The sequence below is a fragment of the Prunus mume genome, linkage group LG3, assembly GCF_029339155.1.
Source record: "Prunus mume cultivar Tortuosa linkage group LG3, ASM2933915v1, whole genome shotgun sequence".
NCBI classification, from domain to species: Eukaryota; Viridiplantae; Streptophyta; class Magnoliopsida; order Rosales; family Rosaceae; genus Prunus; species Prunus mume.
This window is the reverse complement of record NC_142700.1, coordinates 17,770,858-17,789,473: the sequence shown is the minus strand read 5'-3', so window position 1 is coordinate 17,789,473 and position 18,616 is coordinate 17,770,858. Positions and strand designations below refer to the sequence as shown.

The 18,616-nt window shown below is 35.7% G+C and overlaps 2 protein-coding genes across 4 annotated transcripts; both read left to right on the top strand.

The window, feature by feature from the left end:
• Positions 1–9,505: 9,505 nt before the first annotated feature.
• Positions 9,506–14,241, top strand: LOC103342481 (calcium/calmodulin-regulated receptor-like kinase 1). Of its 2 annotated transcripts, none has more exons than XM_008246106.3 (8): positions 9,506–9,707; positions 10,613–10,977; positions 11,639–11,792; positions 12,017–12,143; positions 12,449–12,534; positions 12,688–12,759; positions 12,988–13,191; positions 13,640–14,241. In XM_008246106.3, the coding sequence occupies exons 2-8, from the start codon at positions 10,664–10,666 to the stop codon at positions 13,970–13,972; spliced, it is 1,290 nt and encodes a 429-aa protein (XP_008244328.2). In that variant the 5' UTR covers positions 9,506–9,707; positions 10,613–10,663; the 3' UTR covers positions 13,973–14,241. The 2 variants fall into 2 exon arrangements, with proteins under 2 accessions (XP_008244328.2, XP_016652288.2); XM_016796802.2 differs by lacking the exon at positions 9,506–9,707 and adding an exon at positions 9,803–9,923.
• Positions 14,242–14,762: 521 nt separating this feature from the next.
• On the top strand, positions 14,763–17,587 carry LOC103342482 (large ribosomal subunit protein uL24c). 2 transcript variants are annotated; one of them, XM_089048547.1, is made up of 4 exons: positions 14,763–14,939; positions 16,246–16,284; positions 16,858–17,088; positions 17,179–17,375. In XM_089048547.1, the coding sequence occupies exons 1-4, from the start codon at positions 14,835–14,837 to the stop codon at positions 17,272–17,274; spliced, it is 471 nt and encodes a 156-aa protein (XP_088904673.1). In that variant the 5' UTR covers positions 14,763–14,834; the 3' UTR covers positions 17,275–17,375. The 2 variants fall into 2 exon arrangements, with proteins under 2 accessions (XP_088904673.1, XP_008244329.1); XM_008246107.2 differs by having other exon boundaries at positions 14,774–14,939; positions 17,198–17,587.
• Positions 17,588–18,616: the final 1,029 nt, after the last annotated feature.

The window sequence follows — 18,616 nt, the reverse complement described above, 5'->3', positions numbered from 1 at the left end:
GCCAATAAAAATACATGGCCCATTTCTCCCAGTTACACTTGGTAAAGCCCAATTATTGCCATCAAATGGCCAAGAGCCCAAAGAAAAACCAACACCAGTTAGCTCCCAACAACAAAAGCCTTCTTGTCTTTCTCAAACCCTAGCAGCTTCTGAAAGTTTGGGAATTTGTTTGTTTGAATTGAAGCCAAGTAAGTATTGGCCCTCTTCTAGTTCTCTTCTAGGTTTGTTTTTAGAGCTAGATACGGAATGAGATTATGGGAACGTGAAGAGAACAACATCACATGCACCCACATGTGCTTCTCACATGCCCCATGGACCCCTCCCCTGGCCAAGAGAAGAGACCAACAGGACATCAATGCTTATGCTTGCTTGCTTGCTTGCTTCAACCTCATGCCACAATAATCTATGTATCTTTGCCTCCAAGTTAAATGTGAGCACAGTCAATGGTGAATATGTATCGTTTTTATTGAAGGATCTCTCAAATAAAGTTTATTTAAGGAACACCTTTGTATTATAGGGCTCGCTCTATATTGTATTTCACTAATCTAAACAATCTATTTGGTAAATATTTATTCAAAGATCATCTCTACAAAAAAAAAATCACTTGAATCCAATATCATTTGACCACTTAATTAAATTATTAAAATTTAAGTACTTTCTTGAAGTACCGTGTTCAGTGATTTTGTTGGTCTCAATTAGATGTCTTAATGATTTTCAATTTGCATAATTTTTTTTGCAAAGATAATCTCTGAATGAATATGTGAAAAATAGATGGTTTAGATCATTGAAAAAAAAAATTGTAAGATACCCTAAATGGTGTTCCTCAAATAAAATTATTTAAAAAATCCCTCAATAAAAAAAAAATATTGTATATATATATATAACCAATATTCAATATATTATATACAATATTATGCATGATCTGCTTTTATGCTTATAATTATTGGGGAAGTGACACTTTATTTGTGCTCCACTCCACACCGTACGGAGACATTACGAATTTGCACTTACTATTATATTTTGGGAGAGCCCACGATTAATAAGAAAATCTTATTTGGTTTCAAATATAATTTGCTGCAAAAATACATTGCTAATTTTACGCTACTCCAGTGTAGTTCCATGCTTCAACTCGACCCACGGATATGCATTTCATTATAATAATAAAAATTAATGGGTTCATATGGTTGTAATTTTATTTTTTATTTTTTATTTTTGAAGTAACAAGGAAATTCTATGTTACATACTCAACTCTGTCATTAGGTTAAAGGACTTATGATGGTAAGTCTGGAATATATATGTATCAAATATATTAAATTTTGTGCAAACATTCAACTCTTGCATAAGTAACTATTTTTTTCTTGAGTCTCGAAAAAATCCCGATGATTAATACAAGGACTTTAGGACATGAATATGTGAAATTATCTGTAAACTACACGTATTATGTTGGAAGCAATCCAAAGTTCGAATCCTAATTGATATAATAAGAGAAAATTTAGACTGGGTTTAGGGACAAGCACTACTTTGAAGCCTCTCTTTTTCGAACTTTGTCTGAGCTCACTTGACCATTTAGCTGACAATTAATTTCCCACCTAGCTTTAGTTAATAAAGTGATGATGATGAAGGGTGGCGATCCAAGATTTGCTCATTTCAACAACATCATCATTGCAAATACTGTTCGGCGCCCTCACCAGTCACCTCACACACTTACTAGTAATGAGATCTTAATTAACCTTTTGCTTCCTTTCACATACTTCTCTTTCGCTTAAACTCTAAAAAACATGTTTATTTTGCGTATTCTAAGTCGAGAGTATTTTTGCTCATTACTTTAATTCAGAGTGTATCATTACCATTATTCTCGATACTTGACACATATTCATAAACATAACCATAATTCTATAAAATTATACCTTGAATTAAAGTGATAGTGAGCAAAACTATTTCCATTATGCGCCTGCTTTTGAAGCATTGCATTGATCTTCGGTATCATCGTCACAAAAACATTCTGCTATAATATCATTTGATCACTTTCATATCTATTTACTAAAGCAACCCCATCCCAATGTGTCTCATAAATATATACATACAACAACAAGAAGTTGGCATTGCCGCATCAAAAAAACAAACAAGTTGGCATTGTTTTATTCTGTGTTGGTTGCATTTGTTCCTATCATATTAAGTACCCCGTCGTGACCTCCACACCACGGAATTTGGATAAATAAGAGTGGCCTAGTTGTTTTTTGTATAATCCACATTTTTATATCATAATAAGGGGCAAGTATCCGTGATGCTACGTACGTGTATACTATATTTCCGAACTACATATTGTTTATCTCATATCTTATAATATCTTATACAGATGTTTTTCACTTATTTACGTAAGTCCCATCTTAACAAGAAAAATTATCAGTAAATATGATAAAAATAGTTCTATTAGCCTTTGAACACGTCTATTACTCAATCAGTAGAGCTTATATATATTTATTCTCAAGTTCGTACACTTTTACTTATGTTTTATTGTGCTAATTTTTAGCTAATTATGCATAAAACACAACATTGTTTTTTTTAAGTAAACTAGAATCATGTTCCTCTCATAATTTCATGGCTTGAGTACAGACTTAAAACTTATTTTAACAAAATAAACAGAAATTATTATACAATACATAGACATGGTCACGTGATATAACACGTCCATGTGTATCTCTCTCCAAGTGGATTTTCATGACCGCATCCTAATTAATGTCCAAAGCTACCTCCAAAACCCTGTTTCTATCGGTATATAAGTTTTAAAATCCTAAAAATCATGACTCATGAGTTGAAGAAATTGAATGATGTGACTGAATATATATATATACAAACACTTGCCCACAGGGGCAACATCAATATTATTAATACTAAGATATTGTTTAGACAAAACCTAAAAATAGTAAAAGCTTACGTTAATTCATCAGGCAATTCAAGACTTTTTGGTAGAGACAGATGCATGAGGTGGGTGCCTCAGACCAATGGGAACAGTCTAAGATGATATTATTGATGTACTTAATTTCTTAAACTAACTTAAATTCAAATATTAATTATGACATTAATCTAAGGCAGTCATTTCATTGAGGTCATTTGTGGGGTTAACTTGTGATCACCTTAAATAGGTTCTTTGCTTCGATTATTATTTATTCGTTTTCATCTTCCATTAGGTGTGTTTGGTTGACAGTTGCTCACTACCAATCTCAGTTTTTTCGTACCCATTAACTGCTAAGGTCAACAACAACAACTCCCTCCAGCATTTTCTGAACACATCTATCGAAATTTCATAACCCCAAGCTCCTATTTCACTGATTATATCGATAGTAGTCTTGAACTAATATGTGGCATCAATTGCATATTAATCATACTCTACTCAAATTGCAGCAAGAATTAGTCCATGATAGTGATATTTTGATTAATTTTCAAGTTTATGACCGCCATCATATTTCTAACACATCGTGTGGGTTAGAAATCAGAAATAGCATGGTAATTACATTACCCCATTTTTAACGTACGTACCACTTTGATCATTGCAGGTCATTTTCTACATAATTTTTACATGTTATTATTATATGAACTCTATCGTATTTTCTAACGTATCGTGTGCGTATGATCTATTATTATCAAGAGAAAATTATAAATCAACTCAGAAAGATTTAAACAACTCCATTGACTAAAGAGTATTGCACTTTTTTAACGAGGATTGTGGCAAAACTTAAAAGAGAGTAAGTATCAAATTCCTCTTTGCTTGTATTGCATAATGGTCTTCTTTTTGTTTTGAGAGAGAGAGAAGAGAGAGGTATTTTCTTTTTATGAAGACAAGTTTAGGGGGAAGGAGGCTAACCTATCCTATAATCAGGGCATACTAAGGCCTCTTTGATAATTTATAAAGAAGGTTTTAGCCCATGTTTTGGTTTTTATAGATACCCACTAAGAGCATCTCCAGCGCTCTTGGGCTAGGGAAAGGCTGACGAGCCCGAGTTCAATCAGGCCCGGAGCCCGCTTTGGTGGCGGGTCCCACGAGCCCGAGAAGCCCAAGGGCAAGTCTTGCCGGGCTGAAGCCGAGTTGGTGGCGTCGGCCGACGCCACGGTAAGTCAAATTTTTACGTTGGCGCGTGTAATTCACGCGCCAACGTAAAAAATTTGAATTCGTTGACGCCGCCCAGCGTCGACCGACACCTCAACGGGCGGTGCCACGTGGCGCGCCGGGGACTCTCCGATTGAATTTTTCCAGACATCCGACGGTCCTCGTTTTTGGCTAAAAATTGCAAAAAATCGAAAAAATCGAAAAAAATCTGAATTTTTTTAAAAAATACCCAAAAATTCTGTATTTTTTCTCTATAAATACCTAACCATTTTATTTACTTTCCACACTAAAATCTTCATACAATTTCTTCTCCATCCCATATTTTTTACTCTTTACTCACATTATTCACTTTCCACACCAACTCTTCATACAAACTTTTCTCCTTCCAATTTTTTTGTTCATCTCCACTCACATTTTTCACTTCCACACCAATTCTCCATACAAACTCTTCTCCTTCAAATATTTTTTACTCTCTTTCTACTACTTTCCATTTGTATAAAAAAAAACAAATGGCATCTTCTATTGAAGTCGGAGGCTCGTGGTCAACGAATGAAGATATTGCGTTGTGTCAATCTTGGGTGAACATTAGTCATGACCCTATCACGGGTAATGAGATGAAGTTTCATCACATGTGGAGCAAAATTCATGGAGAATTTTGTCAAAGATCGGGTTCTATTCGGACCGAAATGGCGTTGTCTAGTAGATGGAAACTTCTTAATAAAGAGTTAGGGAAATGGAGAAATGCCTTGACAAAAGCAAAGGCGAACATTCAAAGCGGTCAAAATTTAACCGATGAGGTAAAATATTTATAATTGCCATTTTAATCAATTCAATGTCACTTTTTTTTCATATTCTATTTGTTTTTCTTGCATAATTTCTTTTTTCTTGGTGCACCTTTAATTTGTCTATATTTTCTTGCATAATCAATTTTATTTTTGCATTTCAAAATAGTTTATATTTTCTTGCATAATAATTTTTGTTTCTTGCACTTCCAATTATTTATTTTTAATAGATGGTACAAGCACAAATGTGGTTCGGTGCCATGGGGCAAGGCAAAAAAAGTTTCGTGCATTTCCAATGTTGGGAAATTGTGAAGGATTGTTCGAGATTCAAAATTATTCCCACCGGTCCGCGGTTGTGATGAATGAGACGCCACTCCACGATTCAACATCAACCGATTCTCCATTGGACTCCCCAATGGAAACGGAGTCACCATTTGTGCCACGTCCGCCAAGACCTATTGGGAGAAAGGCGGCAAAGGCCAAGAGAGGGGCCACTTGACCAATGATTGTGTACAATTATTGGAGCATATAGCTAAGAGCGCCTCACTAAGAATGGAGAGAGACTTGAAAAGAGATGAAATGGACAAGGCACGAGAGGAAGCATTTGTTCTCCAACAACAAATGGCACAAGAAAAAGACATAGAGGATAGAGAGATTAAAATCATGGCTATGGATACGAGCCATATGTCTCCCGAAACAAAGGCTTATTGGAAGCAACGAAGAAGAGATGTCATGAGGAAAAAACTTTTCAATGACGACGGATCTAGCAATACGGATTGGTTAAATGATGAAAACCATTAGGAAGCAATTGAAACACCTTTGCCATATGTTGTATTGTTGTATTGTTGTATTATCCTTTAAGTTGTTGTATTGTTGTATTATCCTTTAAGTTGTTGTATTGTTGTATTATCCTTTAAGTTGTTGTATTGTTGTATTTTCCTTTCATTTGTTGTATTGTTCCCTTATCCTTTAATTTGTTGTATTGTTCCCTTTTTATTCAATCAAAAAAGCATTAAATTAAATGACTATTTATTAAAAACATTTGAGCATCAAAACAAATATTAATTCAAAAAAACCTTCATTGATTGCAAACAACACACAAAACAAACCATACATAAAAGCATAATAATAAAAAGCCTAATTCCAAAAAAAAAACCACACACAAAATGAAGCATAATTAAAAACAAGGCATAATTCCAAACAAAGCACTAATCTTGACTTCATCCATTGTGATTGCCTTTCATCTCCCACAAGTGCTCGATCAAGTCACGTTGACGTATCTCGTGAACATATGAAGATTGCATTTCTTGATACCGATCAATCATGGGGTTGTTGAATTGACCATCCCGAAGTATTGGTTCGGGCTCCAGGTAGTCCATTTGGTCCAATCGGCCTTTCATATATTCTTGTCAACGATGTGTTCATTGGATCGGGTTCAAACACCTCTTGAGCATCATAGTCATACTCATCCTCCACAATCATGTTGTGAAGGATGATGCAAGTCATCATAATACTCCGCAGCACCTCCTCATCTAGCATCCGAGCAGCACCTCTAATAATTGCCCAACGAGCTTGCAAGATACCGAAACACCTCTCCACGTCTTTCCTGTAACCTTCTTGAAAGGAAGCAAAGTTTCTTTCCTTCTCGGATTGGGGATTCGGAACTGTTTTCACGAATGTCGTCCACCTAGGATAAATTCCGTCGGAAAGGTAGTACGCACTGAGTAAACGGTATTGTTGATTTGGTACGTGACTGGGAATGACCTCGCAGATACCTCATCGAACACCGGGATTGACCAAGGACATTGAGGTCATTCTGAGAACCGCAACCCCGAAGAAGGCATGCCAAACCCAACAATCGAATGAAGCTACGGCCTCCAAAATTATACTTTTTGGCCCTTCCGATTCCCGTACTCCCCTTGCCAAGCAGAGGCATGTTCTTCCACGCCAGGCATACAATCGATGCTTCCAATCATTCCTGGGAAACCTCGGGCCTCGCCTTTTTGTAGAAGCCGTTGCAGGTCTCTTGGCGTTGGTTTGCGAAGGTACTCCCTCGTGTACAAATTTTCCACTGCATCACAAAATCTCACCAAGCACTCTAGGACAGTAGATTTTCCCATCCTTGCAATCTCATCCACCTGCTCTGCAGATGCCCCATAAGCAAGCATCCGCAGCAGCCGCTTTTGCTCGGGATAAGACCTACAGCTCCAACAGCATCATGCTTTTGAATGAAGTATGTGTCGTAATTACAAATATCATGCATGATTTTTTGGAACAAATGTGGTTGCATTCTATATCTTTCTCGAAACTTAGAAGCAGGATATAACGGATTTGGGATAAAATAATCCTCCATGAGATTCTTACCCCGAGACTCCCTATGTCTGTCCACATTCGGGGCACGAGGACGACGGTTTTGCCTTGATTGATCCATCATACACACCCTGCTGCAAGCAGTAGTTCCTCTTCTTCATCGGCTTCCCGATCTTCTTCAGACGTCTACGCCTTGTTTCTTCCCTTTGTTTCTGTTGCCTCTCCAACACCCTCAACAAGTTTGACATTGAGAGTAGAATGTGTTTTCTACAATCTGAGAAATGAAGGAATAGATAAGAGATGGTGTGAGGGGTTTGAAAATCAGGTATAGTTTATAGACGGATTTAGAAGATTGAGATGACACGTGGCACAATTTGAGAGGATGAAAATCTTATCAAAAATCTGAGATTAAATTTTTAAAAAATATCTGAAAATGTTATCTGACATTTGACACGTGGCACATTTGTAGAGGGTGAAAATCTTATCAAAAATCTGAGATTAAATTTTTTAAAAATATTTGAAAATGTTATCTGACATTTGACACGTGGCACAATTGTAGAGGGTGAAAATCTTATCTAAAATCTGAGATTAAAATTTTTTAAAAATATCTGAAAATGTTATCTAACATTTGACACATGGCACAATTTTAAAAGGAATTTTCTTTGAATAATTTTTATTAAAATCTAAAATACTGAAAATTAACTACGAAACTTTAAATGCCGTTTTGGAAGGCCAAACGACCTCAAAATGCCAAAATCCATCATACATCACAGCAAAGCAGTGAGTTTGACTCGTGGCGTCGTTCCTTTCCGAAATGGTATTTTGCGTCCTAATCGGAGCTCGGACGACAAATCTGCAAATTCCCACTACGTCCTTTTTCTAACTCAAGCGATAAAATCTGACATTTGTTCTACATCAGACGTGGCACAATTTTAGAGGGTGAAAATCTTATCCGAAAATTTAATTACAAAAGATTATCAAAATTAATGGTTTAAACTATAAAAAAATTGAAAATAAAGTACAATGAATAGTAATTGCCTTAGACTTGCCCTAGACTTTGCCCTTGTGGGTGGAACCACAAATGCAAAGGCTGACACTATTCACGTGAATAAGTAACAGCCCTTGCGCCTTGCCTACTTTGCCTTGTGGTGGAGATGCTCTAAGAGAGATTGTCGACATCCAAATTTGAATATAGACCTTGATAGTAAAGAGAACGATTCTTTTTATTTTATATTTTTTTTTATAGTAAAACCGTTGAATGACCTTTTTAGCTGATGCAATCATGCAATGTATTCATGGGAATTATTATTAATTACGAACACCTCGTGCGTAGATTGCTATTTAGTATATTGTAGTTTTCGCAGCAGAAAATTCATCGTTTGACTTTCTTCTATACCAAGTCATTAGCCAACAATTTCTCACAGATTATCTGGTCCCATTATTCATGCCTTTTTTTGGTTTATTTCATTTGACCCAGGATTTACACGCCGAATGACATTGAAACCTTGAATTTTGTTGCCAAATCCACCAATATTCCTGATTAATGACATCAAATTTAAACTCATACCATGTCCAAGGCCAACATGAAAATAAATACTATTGAAGTCAACGTCACCTATCCATAAACTCAATCTAATCTCTTATTAGACAACCTATTGCTCATTCAAGGTGACAAAGTCAGACCCACAAATTTATGTGCAACTCTTGGACCATTCCTGCATTCCATGAAAATTGATCAAAATTGGTGCACCCACCAATTTTCATATATTGAATTCAATAGTTAATAGTCTCTCAGCCAGTGCACCAACCAAGTCTCCAAGACCCCCTTCCCACATTATTTATTTATTTTGTAATGTAATACATATTTATTGTTGATAAAGTTCTCTCGTCACACATCATAATTTTAACATCTCGTTACGATTTGAGACTGTATTACATGTTCAAACAAAATTCACCTCGTTACAATTTGGATTGACAACCTCATTAACAAAATCTACCTCCTGCACGATTCAATTTGACACCATAATCAATAATATCTAACTCGTTTACGATTCGGACTAATATGTTGACAGCTTAACAACATAATATTAAAGTTGTATTACCCTTTACTTTCTTATTTTGAAAAATCACAAATCCCAAGAATTTGGGCATATTGGTCCATTCACACACAAAGCGAGGCCAATTTTAGGGGCAATAGGGAGGCGCGTTTCATTTCATTATGTCAGCGGCGACTCACGGTATTTAAGAAGCCAGCCAAAAACATACCATTATATTTATACATATACCATAATTATTCACTGTTTCTTTCTGTATTTCCTTCATTACTTTCTCACACCAACTTTCTTTTTCATTTTCTCTGTTTCCCTTCAAATATTTTCGTCTCCTACATCATAATCATATTCTCTTTTTTCATCCTTGGAATCTCTCTCTCTCTTTCTCAAGTCTCGACACTTTCACTTGTTCTCTTCCTTACTCCAGCAAATCACGTAACAGTTTCTCAGCATATACAGGTAATATCCAAAGCGTGTGAGTAAAACCACTAAAGCTAAAGCTGCACGTCAATGTTTTGGTTTGATTTTGCTTCTTTTTGCTGTTCAATTTCTGGTGTTTTCGTTTTCCTGGCCAGGCCATGATCTGTTGGGGGGTTTTTCTTGAATCTCTGTTTGGTTGCCGAGAAAAGAAAAGTTGAGTTGAATGAAAGGAAAGAAAAGTGAAACTGACTTTAAGTAGGTCCTATATAACTTGCATTGGGCTAAATGGGTTTTTATATTAATTTCTTTTTATGATTATACTGTACTTTCTTTTCCTGGTTTTATGAGCAACCAAACAGAGCATTGTTGGATTTGTGGTTGACCCATTTCTTAGATTTTCGATTATATCCATGAATTTGATTTGGTATGGGAGATCTCTGTTCAGTTTGATTTGGTTAAATGGGAAGCAGATCAAGGAATTTTCTGTCACTATACATTTGATATCTTACTTAATGCTGTTGATTTTTGCTTTTCCCACATTAATTAAGCTTTTATTTTGAAAAAAACAAAAACGGTTTGGGTTGTTTTTACTCCCCTTCCCCCCGGCCCCCAGAAAAGAGAAAATACGAATCGTGTAACTGTTTTTTTTGTCTTAGTACTGTTACAAGGATTTTAATGTAAACAGAGTTGAGGTTGAACTAGTTTGAAGCTAAAAGTGAATTGACGAGGTTATGCTTGTCCAACGTTAATTTCATGTTCAAACTTGGAACTGGGAGCTAAAATTGCATTATTTAAGATAACTTTTTCTTCTTGAATACTAGATTTTTTTTGTATACATAATTTGGAGTTTGTTATTTTATTTTCACTTCTTTGATGGCTATGCATATCAAACAAATTGTTCAAAATTGACCTCACAACTTTCAAGTCCATTGGTCATTTTGCAGGTTTTTCAATGGCTTTGATCATTGAATAGGCACTAAAGTACATTTGAGGAGATGAAAGGCGAGCCGGCTGGGCTGATAATCGGGGTATCTATAGGGGTAGTGATTGGAGTGCTTTTGGCAATTTCTGGATTCTTCTGCATTAGGTACCATAGGAGGCGCTTGCAGATAGGGAACAGCAGTTCTCGGAGGACAGCCACTATTCCTATCCGTGCTAATGGTGCTGACTCTTGTACTATATTGTCAGACTCGACCATTGGTCCAGATTCACCTGTAAAATCCGGACGCAATGGTTCCTCCTTCTGGCTTGAGGGATTTAAGAAGAGTAATGTGGTCTCAATGTCAGGAATACCCGAGTATTCTTACAAGTAATGTTTCCAGAAAAATTATTACTCTCATGCACCTTAGTTCTTGATTTAGATGATATGTTTTCTATCATATCATTGCTTGTTCCGTATGGAAAGTATTGAATCATGTTTAGTGGAATTATTTAGCATTCTATCTTTACGGTCTTGGTGATAATGAGTTGACTAACTGGTAATGGCTGAATTCTGAGCCTGTATAGTTGATAGAAACCAACTGGAGTATGTGTCGTAAACATTTGAACACCAGAGGATCAATCTATGTGAATACAGTAGATAGCTTGAATGCTTGTTAGAGTTTACCCCTCATTACTTTGTTACAATTGTTATAACAGAGTCGTTAAATTTCCGAGGAATGTGTCCTCTGATAGTGTACATTTACTTAAAACATGTAGACTCATCCAAACAAGCAAGAAATGCATCTTATGTGAGATGCCTAATGCCATTCATTTATAACTGCAAAACGCCTAGATTCGTCATGAACTGTTCAATTTCTTGCTTTTGAAGTATTAACTACCTAGTACTTGTTTTTTTTTGTTGACATTCACAATGAATTTTTATATATTATTATTCTTAAAGGAGATTCAGTTTATTTTTGCACAGCTAAGGTCTTGATCCCCCTTTGCAGTTGGCGTATTAGTTTAACTTGTTAATTGGGTACATACAGGGATCTGCAAAAAGCAACCTATAACTTTACAACATTGATAGGGCAAGGTGCTTTTGGTCCTGTGTACAAAGCTCAGATGTCAACGGGTGAGACTGTTGCAGTTAAAGTTCTTGCAACTGATTCTAAACAAGGGGAGAAAGAGTTCCAGACTGAGGTAATGTTCATTTAATATTTTACTATTTTTAGGGTCCCTACAAAGTAATTGTTTATACTCTTAACCAATTCGCTTCTGTCTTTTAGAAAAATATTCGTATTTTGCTTTCTTAATGGCATCACGATGTTTTGATTAATGCCACGTAATGAATTTCATTTTTAAGTATAAAATCTATTCTGGATTGTTTCATCATTTATAGTCCCTCACCAATCTTTTCCCTTCAGGTTAAGCTATTGGGAAGGTTGCATCACAGAAACCTCGTGAACTTAATTGGATATTGTGCAGAAAAAGGGCAACATATGCTTATATATGTCTACATGAGTAAAGGCAGCTTGGCCTCTCATTTATACAGTAAGATGACTATAGAACTTCAAATATGTTTCTTTTAATGGAATTTCTTAGGGTTATCACTCAAGTTTTTATGTTTGTTTTAATGGTCACTGTTCTGACATATTCTGATTCCACTTCTGTTCATGTAATGACCACTGTGAATTGTTAACTTTGCAATTGTTGTTGGAAAGGATGATGTTAACTATGTCTTAGTGCATTCAGTTTACACAGGAATAGAAAGAAGAACAAGATTGAAATTTGAAAGAAAAATGCAGATTTGATATGCAAGATGTTTAATTGAAAATAACATGCTTTTCTTTGTGCAGGTGAAAAGCATGAGCCGTTGAGCTGGGATTTGAGGGTTCTTATAGCTTTAGATGTGGCAAGAGGCTTGGAGTATCTTCATGATGGAGTATGTCAATCTTACTGTACTAAAACATAATGAATTGCTTTTGTGCCTGTGCATGTGTTTATGCTCAAAAGTGTTTATTTGTTGATTTGTTGATTTGTTGTTTCTGTTTATGCTCAAGGTGTTTATTTATTGAACTTTAATTTTCCACTCCAGGCAGTTCCTCCTGTAATACACCGTGATATTAAATCTTCCAATATTCTGTTGGATCAGTCCATGAGAGCCAGGGTATGTGTTTTAATTTTGTATAATCATTTTTCCAAAAGCAGATTCGTAAAGATATCACACTGTGTAAAGGGAGTATTTGATTTACTTCCCAAATGTGGAAGAAATTTTTGCATTTTGGATTTTACTTTCCAAATATATGCATATATTTATGAACTTAAAAGTAATAAAACTTATAAAAGGTTAGGCTGCCAATTATGATATTATAGAGGGTTATTCTGGATCAAGCAGGTAGCTGATTTTGGACTTTCAAGAGAAGAAATGGTGGACAAACATGCAGCTAATATTAGGGGCACGTTTGGTTATCTTGATCCTGAGTATATATCTACAAGGAATTTCACCAAGAAAAGTGACGTTTACAGCTTTGGAGTTTTGCTCTTTGAACTCATAGCTGGAAGAAATCCTCAACAAGGTCTCATGGAATATGTTGAGCTTGTAAGATCTCTCTCTCTCTCTCTCTCCCTCCCTTTTCACCGCACACGACCGGGGATAGGTAGGTGAAACAGGGAAGGGAATTTTAAGGTTGATTTGACCATGTGACAATATTGATAACCCAGGAACATAAAGAGATCATTAGACATTGTTATGGCAGCTTTTTATCCATTACACTTGCATAATGGTCTTTGATTCTTTTTCATTTTTTTGTCTGTCTGCTATAGTGATACATAGCTGTAGTTTTGCATGTGTGTATCTTTTTTTGCTCGCACTTTTGCTTGGCTAGGCTGTCTATATATATGAATAAAATAGCTGCAATTGTCTAGTTTTAGAAGAACAATGAAGGGGAAGACTGTCGTGGACTTTTGTTGCAGAAGTACATATCCACTTAAAATCCAATTAATGCTATTTATTTGCTTATCTAATTAACTTTCTATGTGAAAAATAGGCCGCTATGAATACGGAGGGGAAAGTTGGGTGGGAAGAAATTGTGGATTCCCGTCTTAATGGGAACTTCCATATGCAAGAGCTCAACGAAGTGGCAGCTCTTGCATATAAATGTGTCAACCGTGCCCCAAAGAAACGGCCTTCCATGAGAGACATTGTACAAGTGCTATCACGGATGCTCAAAATGAGGCACAACAGGAAGCACATGAAATCCTCGTCATCCGTAACAGATGAAGTCACAATCGACGTGAACCAACCAGAAACCAAAATCCAAATGGCTGAACATCGAAGAGAGGAGTCTGCGGACAGCATAGCTGATACCTATGAAGTATAGACGATAGTTTTCACATTTGTTCATTTTTTAAAAAAAATTTCTTGGTTTTTTGGCTTTGCTTTTTTGATACATGTGCAGTCTTTGATGGGCTAGAACTAGCAGATTTCAAGTAGTTCTGATTTCTGCTCGAGTGACAGGATTTCAGTTCAGCATTTTTACTCTGTAACATATCTTTTTCTCTTTCTTCCTCCCTGTTTTGCTCAAATGACAGGTTTCTAATTTGTATACCGTTCTCAATCAATGGAAATGAAGGAACTTGTTTCCCATTATTTGCAGTGTTATGTAATTTATTATTTTAATATCCTACAAAAAGTTTGTATTTGTTCAACATGTTGGCTTTCCTATGTAATTTGAACCAAAAGGCAAACCTTTCCACCCAAAAAATAAATAAAAATTGGGAACATCACCAAAATAACAAGGGCGATTCTATGAACACATATACTGTAGACGTGGGTTAGGCCAATTGGTCAGGGCAGTTAATCGCCTCCTTGCATTCAAGTTTCAGTCCCCTTCTTCACATTTTAGATTAATTTAGAGTAATTTAGACAATCGCTTGTATAAATAAATAAAAAAATCAACACAAATACCATAGATAAATTCTGGTTGTCCAACAATTCTTGTGTGTCCAAAAAATCACCCTTACCGAAAAGTTGGGTTGGGCTTTACTTCGTCTCTTCACTAAAATCTAATAAGGCCCAAATTACATATAGTCCCTTGCTCCCTCCAAACCCATCTTTAAGTAAGAAGTAGCTACGTCGTCGTTTTCGTCCCAATCCTATAGTGCAACAAGTTTACACTCTTTTAAGCTCTGCTCTGTATTATCCATTTCTCAATCGCAGCCAAGTACACGCAAGCAACGAAAATGGCAGCCATGGCTGCACTTCAGAGCTCCATGACCTCTCTTTCTCTCTCCTCTAACTCCTTCCTGGGCCAACGACTCTTAACCCCTACTCTTTACCCTGTCCCGGTACGATTTCGGTTTCTCCTTCAATTCTTATGTCAAATTTCTTTTATTTTGTTGCTTTCAATTTCAACTCATTGTGAAAAAGTTCTGCTAAAGTAAAAATAACACTCACATTGTCAGGAATGGAAGCTCAAACTTGTTGTTATTGCTGTATTTCCGTTATTTTTGCTTGTAACACTGAAATGGGTCTTGCTTAAAATTTGACTAGCTCTTTGTTCTAGTGGTTCGTGCAAATTGATGTGATTTTCCTTTACTCTGTGAAAATGGATTCCTTGATTAAGATTTCAAACTGGGCTTTCTAAGAATTGGAGAGATGATAAGGAAATGGATAATGTTTTGATGGGTTATTTGTAAAATTTGAAGAAACTGTTCTTTTGGTTATGGTTCTGACATTGGTGGATTGTTTATTCAAAATGTTCCAAGTTGGTATTGAAGGTTTGTATTCTTCTGTTGGAAATTTTAATAGAAACCAGATGCCGGTTTGATTAAGAGGTTTTAATAGTGAAGGAAGATTGCCGGTAGACTATTTTGGAATTTGTTGTGTATAAGATTTAGTATTAGGTGCTTAGTGTTTTGTTTCTTAATGAAACTTTGACTACAATTACTGTATGCTATTCCCACTACCTAAGAATGAAAATGTGCTAACACCCTGTAGATTAGCTTCTCCCTTGGTATTTGTGTTAGGATTTAATGACATCTAGTAAAGGATTGTTTTTTTTTTTCCCAGGTTTGTAAATGAAAATAGTTGCCTATATTAGTGGATGAATAGTTTTTACTTCACTGACATGAAACTAATTGCATGAATTAATGCTTTAGCTGGATAAACCTTTAGCTTTCGGTTTAATGATGAGTTGGCTTCATTTTGTGATCTTGCATTCTGTTTACACAGTCGTGAGCTGGCTTTTTGTAACCCAAATACTGACTGTGACACCGATCAGTTCATTCTACTAGAATGGTTTTATTTCTTTTCATGATTTTATGTAAATGTCTCAAAGATGGGATCTAATAAAGTTTTGAAACAAAATGTGTCATGTTATATTTTAATAATTTGTTTTAAGTTTACTAGTAAGTTTGTTAAAGTATATGCTTTGTTTTTATTTTTTATATTTTTTATGAGCTCATATTTCTATATTGATTTTGTTTTATATTTGGTTCTTTCTGTCATCTGAGAGAAACAAAATTGTTAAATGTCAAAGTGATGAGAATTTTTTTTATTCCACTCACGCTGAAGCATGAGTTTGAATCACTGATCACTGGGAGGATAAAAAAAACCATTGCATAACAGTTTGTCTACTCGTGTTGTGCGCAGGCTAATTTAACAGCGAAGCCTTGCCTCATTGTAGTGAAGGTTAGTATCACGAGTCCTATCTCTACCAATATTTGTTTTTTCTTTATCTTTGTCAATAATTTATTTTGTTGTACAGAACCAGAATATGATAACTGTTTAAACAAAAATAAAAGATTTATGTATTTAGGATAAAAAAGTTAGTGAGAAAGATGGCAATGAAATTGCTGACTTACTAGTTTCTTAAAGTAGTGCTCTCCTCTCTCTTGGAAAAAAAAAGTAGTGCTCTCCTTGTAATTCTTTTGGAAGCAATCTTCTATTATGCAATTTCACTTATAATTTTCTCCAAAATTTACCACTAAATGGGATATTCCACTCTCCCAAGCCATCTGGTTTTAGAAGAGCCATACAGTGGGCATTTTGTTGCAACTTATCCATGAATGTGGTGGAGAGGTCTTTATCTTGATTTTGTTCTGGCTAAACCAAGATAAAACTTTGTTTCAATTTGCTTGGCATGGTTCACATAATTTAACATCCTTTTCTTTTGAAAAATCTATTTTGTAATATGGGTTCTCATGTAGCTTATTGGGCTGCTCATCCATTTTCCTGAAATGTTGCTTTTTTGCCCTTGCACAGCTCAAGCGATGGGAGCGGAAGGAATGCAAGCCGAACAGCCTTCCTGTTTTACACAAAATGCATGTTAAGGTTGGAGATACGGTGAAAGTCATATCTGGGCATGAAAAGGGTAAAACTGGAGAGATAACAAAGATCTATAAGCACAATAGCACTGTGATAGTTAAAGACATAAACTTGAAGACGAAGCATATGAAGAGCAGGGAAGAGGGTGAACCAGGACAGATTATTAAGGTTCTTTTTCTTTCTTAAAATGTGTACTCATCAACATATTGGTTCTTATGTTTTCTCATTTACTAGTTTCATTTAATTACAAAGAAACAGTTTAAATTTCATATTCCAGGTAGAAGGAGCTATCCACAGCTCGAATGTGATGCTTTACTCAAAAGAAAAAGATGTAGCAAGTCGAGTGGGTCATAAGATTCTGGAAAATGGACAACGAGTTCGCTACCTCATCAAAACTGGTGAAATAGTAGATAATGTAGAGAACTGGAAGAAACTGAAGGAAGAAAAAAGGAAAACTGAAGTAGCTGCCACTTCTGCATAAGGATCCAATTCTTGCCTGAACAATGTTGTAGTTTAGACACTCTAGATGTATTCATATCATTTTGTTGTTTGTATTGGTTAAATACCTTGGCATGCCCCTTGACTGATGCACATGCAACAGAGTAATATAAGTTTGTGTATTTGTGTTGGTTGAATGACAAATTAGAATGTTGATCTTTCTCCAAAACTTGCAGCTTCTTGTTAATGCACATAATGCGGTCTTGACATTCAGGATCTAGGGAAAGTGTTAGCATCAGTTGCGAGTAGACGCGTGACGCATTCCGAGCAGTCGATTTCTGTGTTCCCCGCAATTATTGACTCATCTCTAATGTGACACACGCCCATGCGTAACTGACACTAACACTCCTCCAGAATTTATTGTTGTTTTCTTGATCAAGATACGATGGGTCTTCTCTAAACACAAATGAAAGCATATCCTTCTGACTGTTGCACTTGTTCCAACTGTTGGGTTGGGACACAACCGGAAGGATGGAATGTGACTTGTTAAAATTCAAATCGGAAACATGTCCTTGTGATCTGGATTTGATGTTAAAGTATTAAATTGTACAATGTAGATGGTTCAAATCCATACATAGCGATTTATTTATTTATTTTCGCTCTTTTGGTGCTTGGGAGGACAGTGTACAAAGACTAATATATTATGGATGTAGACCATTTAGACATATAAAACCTCGAACACTGCGAACAGTGACTTGAGTTGGTAGTTTAAAACCTGAAGCTTTTCCTTGAAAAATTAATATGAGATGTAATATTAAGGTAATGAGATTAGGTCTTTTATAACTAATGTATTCCTCCTCACATGAGAGATCACCTTGCTAAAGTTTCCTAAATTAACATGTGATGTAAGAAATGAGAGAAGGACGTGTAAATATAGACAGTTCGAATCATTAAATCGCAATACAGAGTGGTTCTAGAAAAATGACCTCAAATGTATTCATTTATAAAGTTAGTATAGGATTATTAGAAAGTTCGTAAATGTATTGTTTAATTATTCTATTGCCCTAACTTATACATTATTTACTCTATATTTAATAACGAAATTGACCTTTTACTCCCTTCGGTTGACAATAAAGGGTTTCCTCCAGCAGGTGTGAAGTGTCAATGTTGTCTTATTAGAGCACTTCCACCCATTTGCCATGGTAAAATACAAGGGGAGGTAAGGGAAATTACCGTTCACATAAATAGTAACTACCTT

Excerpts from the sequence above, each read along its gene's own strand:
- LOC103342481 (XM_008246106.3), top strand. The coding sequence starts at position 10,664 with ATGAAAGGCGAGCCGGCTGGGCTGATAATCGGGGTATCTATAGGGGTA. Across the intron at positions 11,793-12,016 it reads AGAAAGAGTTCCAGACTGAG|GTTAAGCTATTGGGAAGGTT; the intron begins GTAATGTTCATT and ends TTTTCCCTTCAG. Across the intron at positions 13,192-13,639 it reads TCATGGAATATGTTGAGCTT|GCCGCTATGAATACGGAGGG; the intron begins GTAAGATCTCTC and ends TGTGAAAAATAG.
- LOC103342482 (XM_008246107.2), top strand. The coding sequence starts at position 14,835 with ATGGCAGCCATGGCTGCACTTCAGAGCTCCATGACCTCTCTTTCTCTC. Across the intron at positions 14,940-16,245 it reads CTACTCTTTACCCTGTCCCG|GCTAATTTAACAGCGAAGCC; the intron begins GTACGATTTCGG and ends TGTTGTGCGCAG. Across the intron at positions 17,089-17,197 it reads AACCAGGACAGATTATTAAG|GTAGAAGGAGCTATCCACAG; the intron begins GTTCTTTTTCTT and ends TTCATATTCCAG.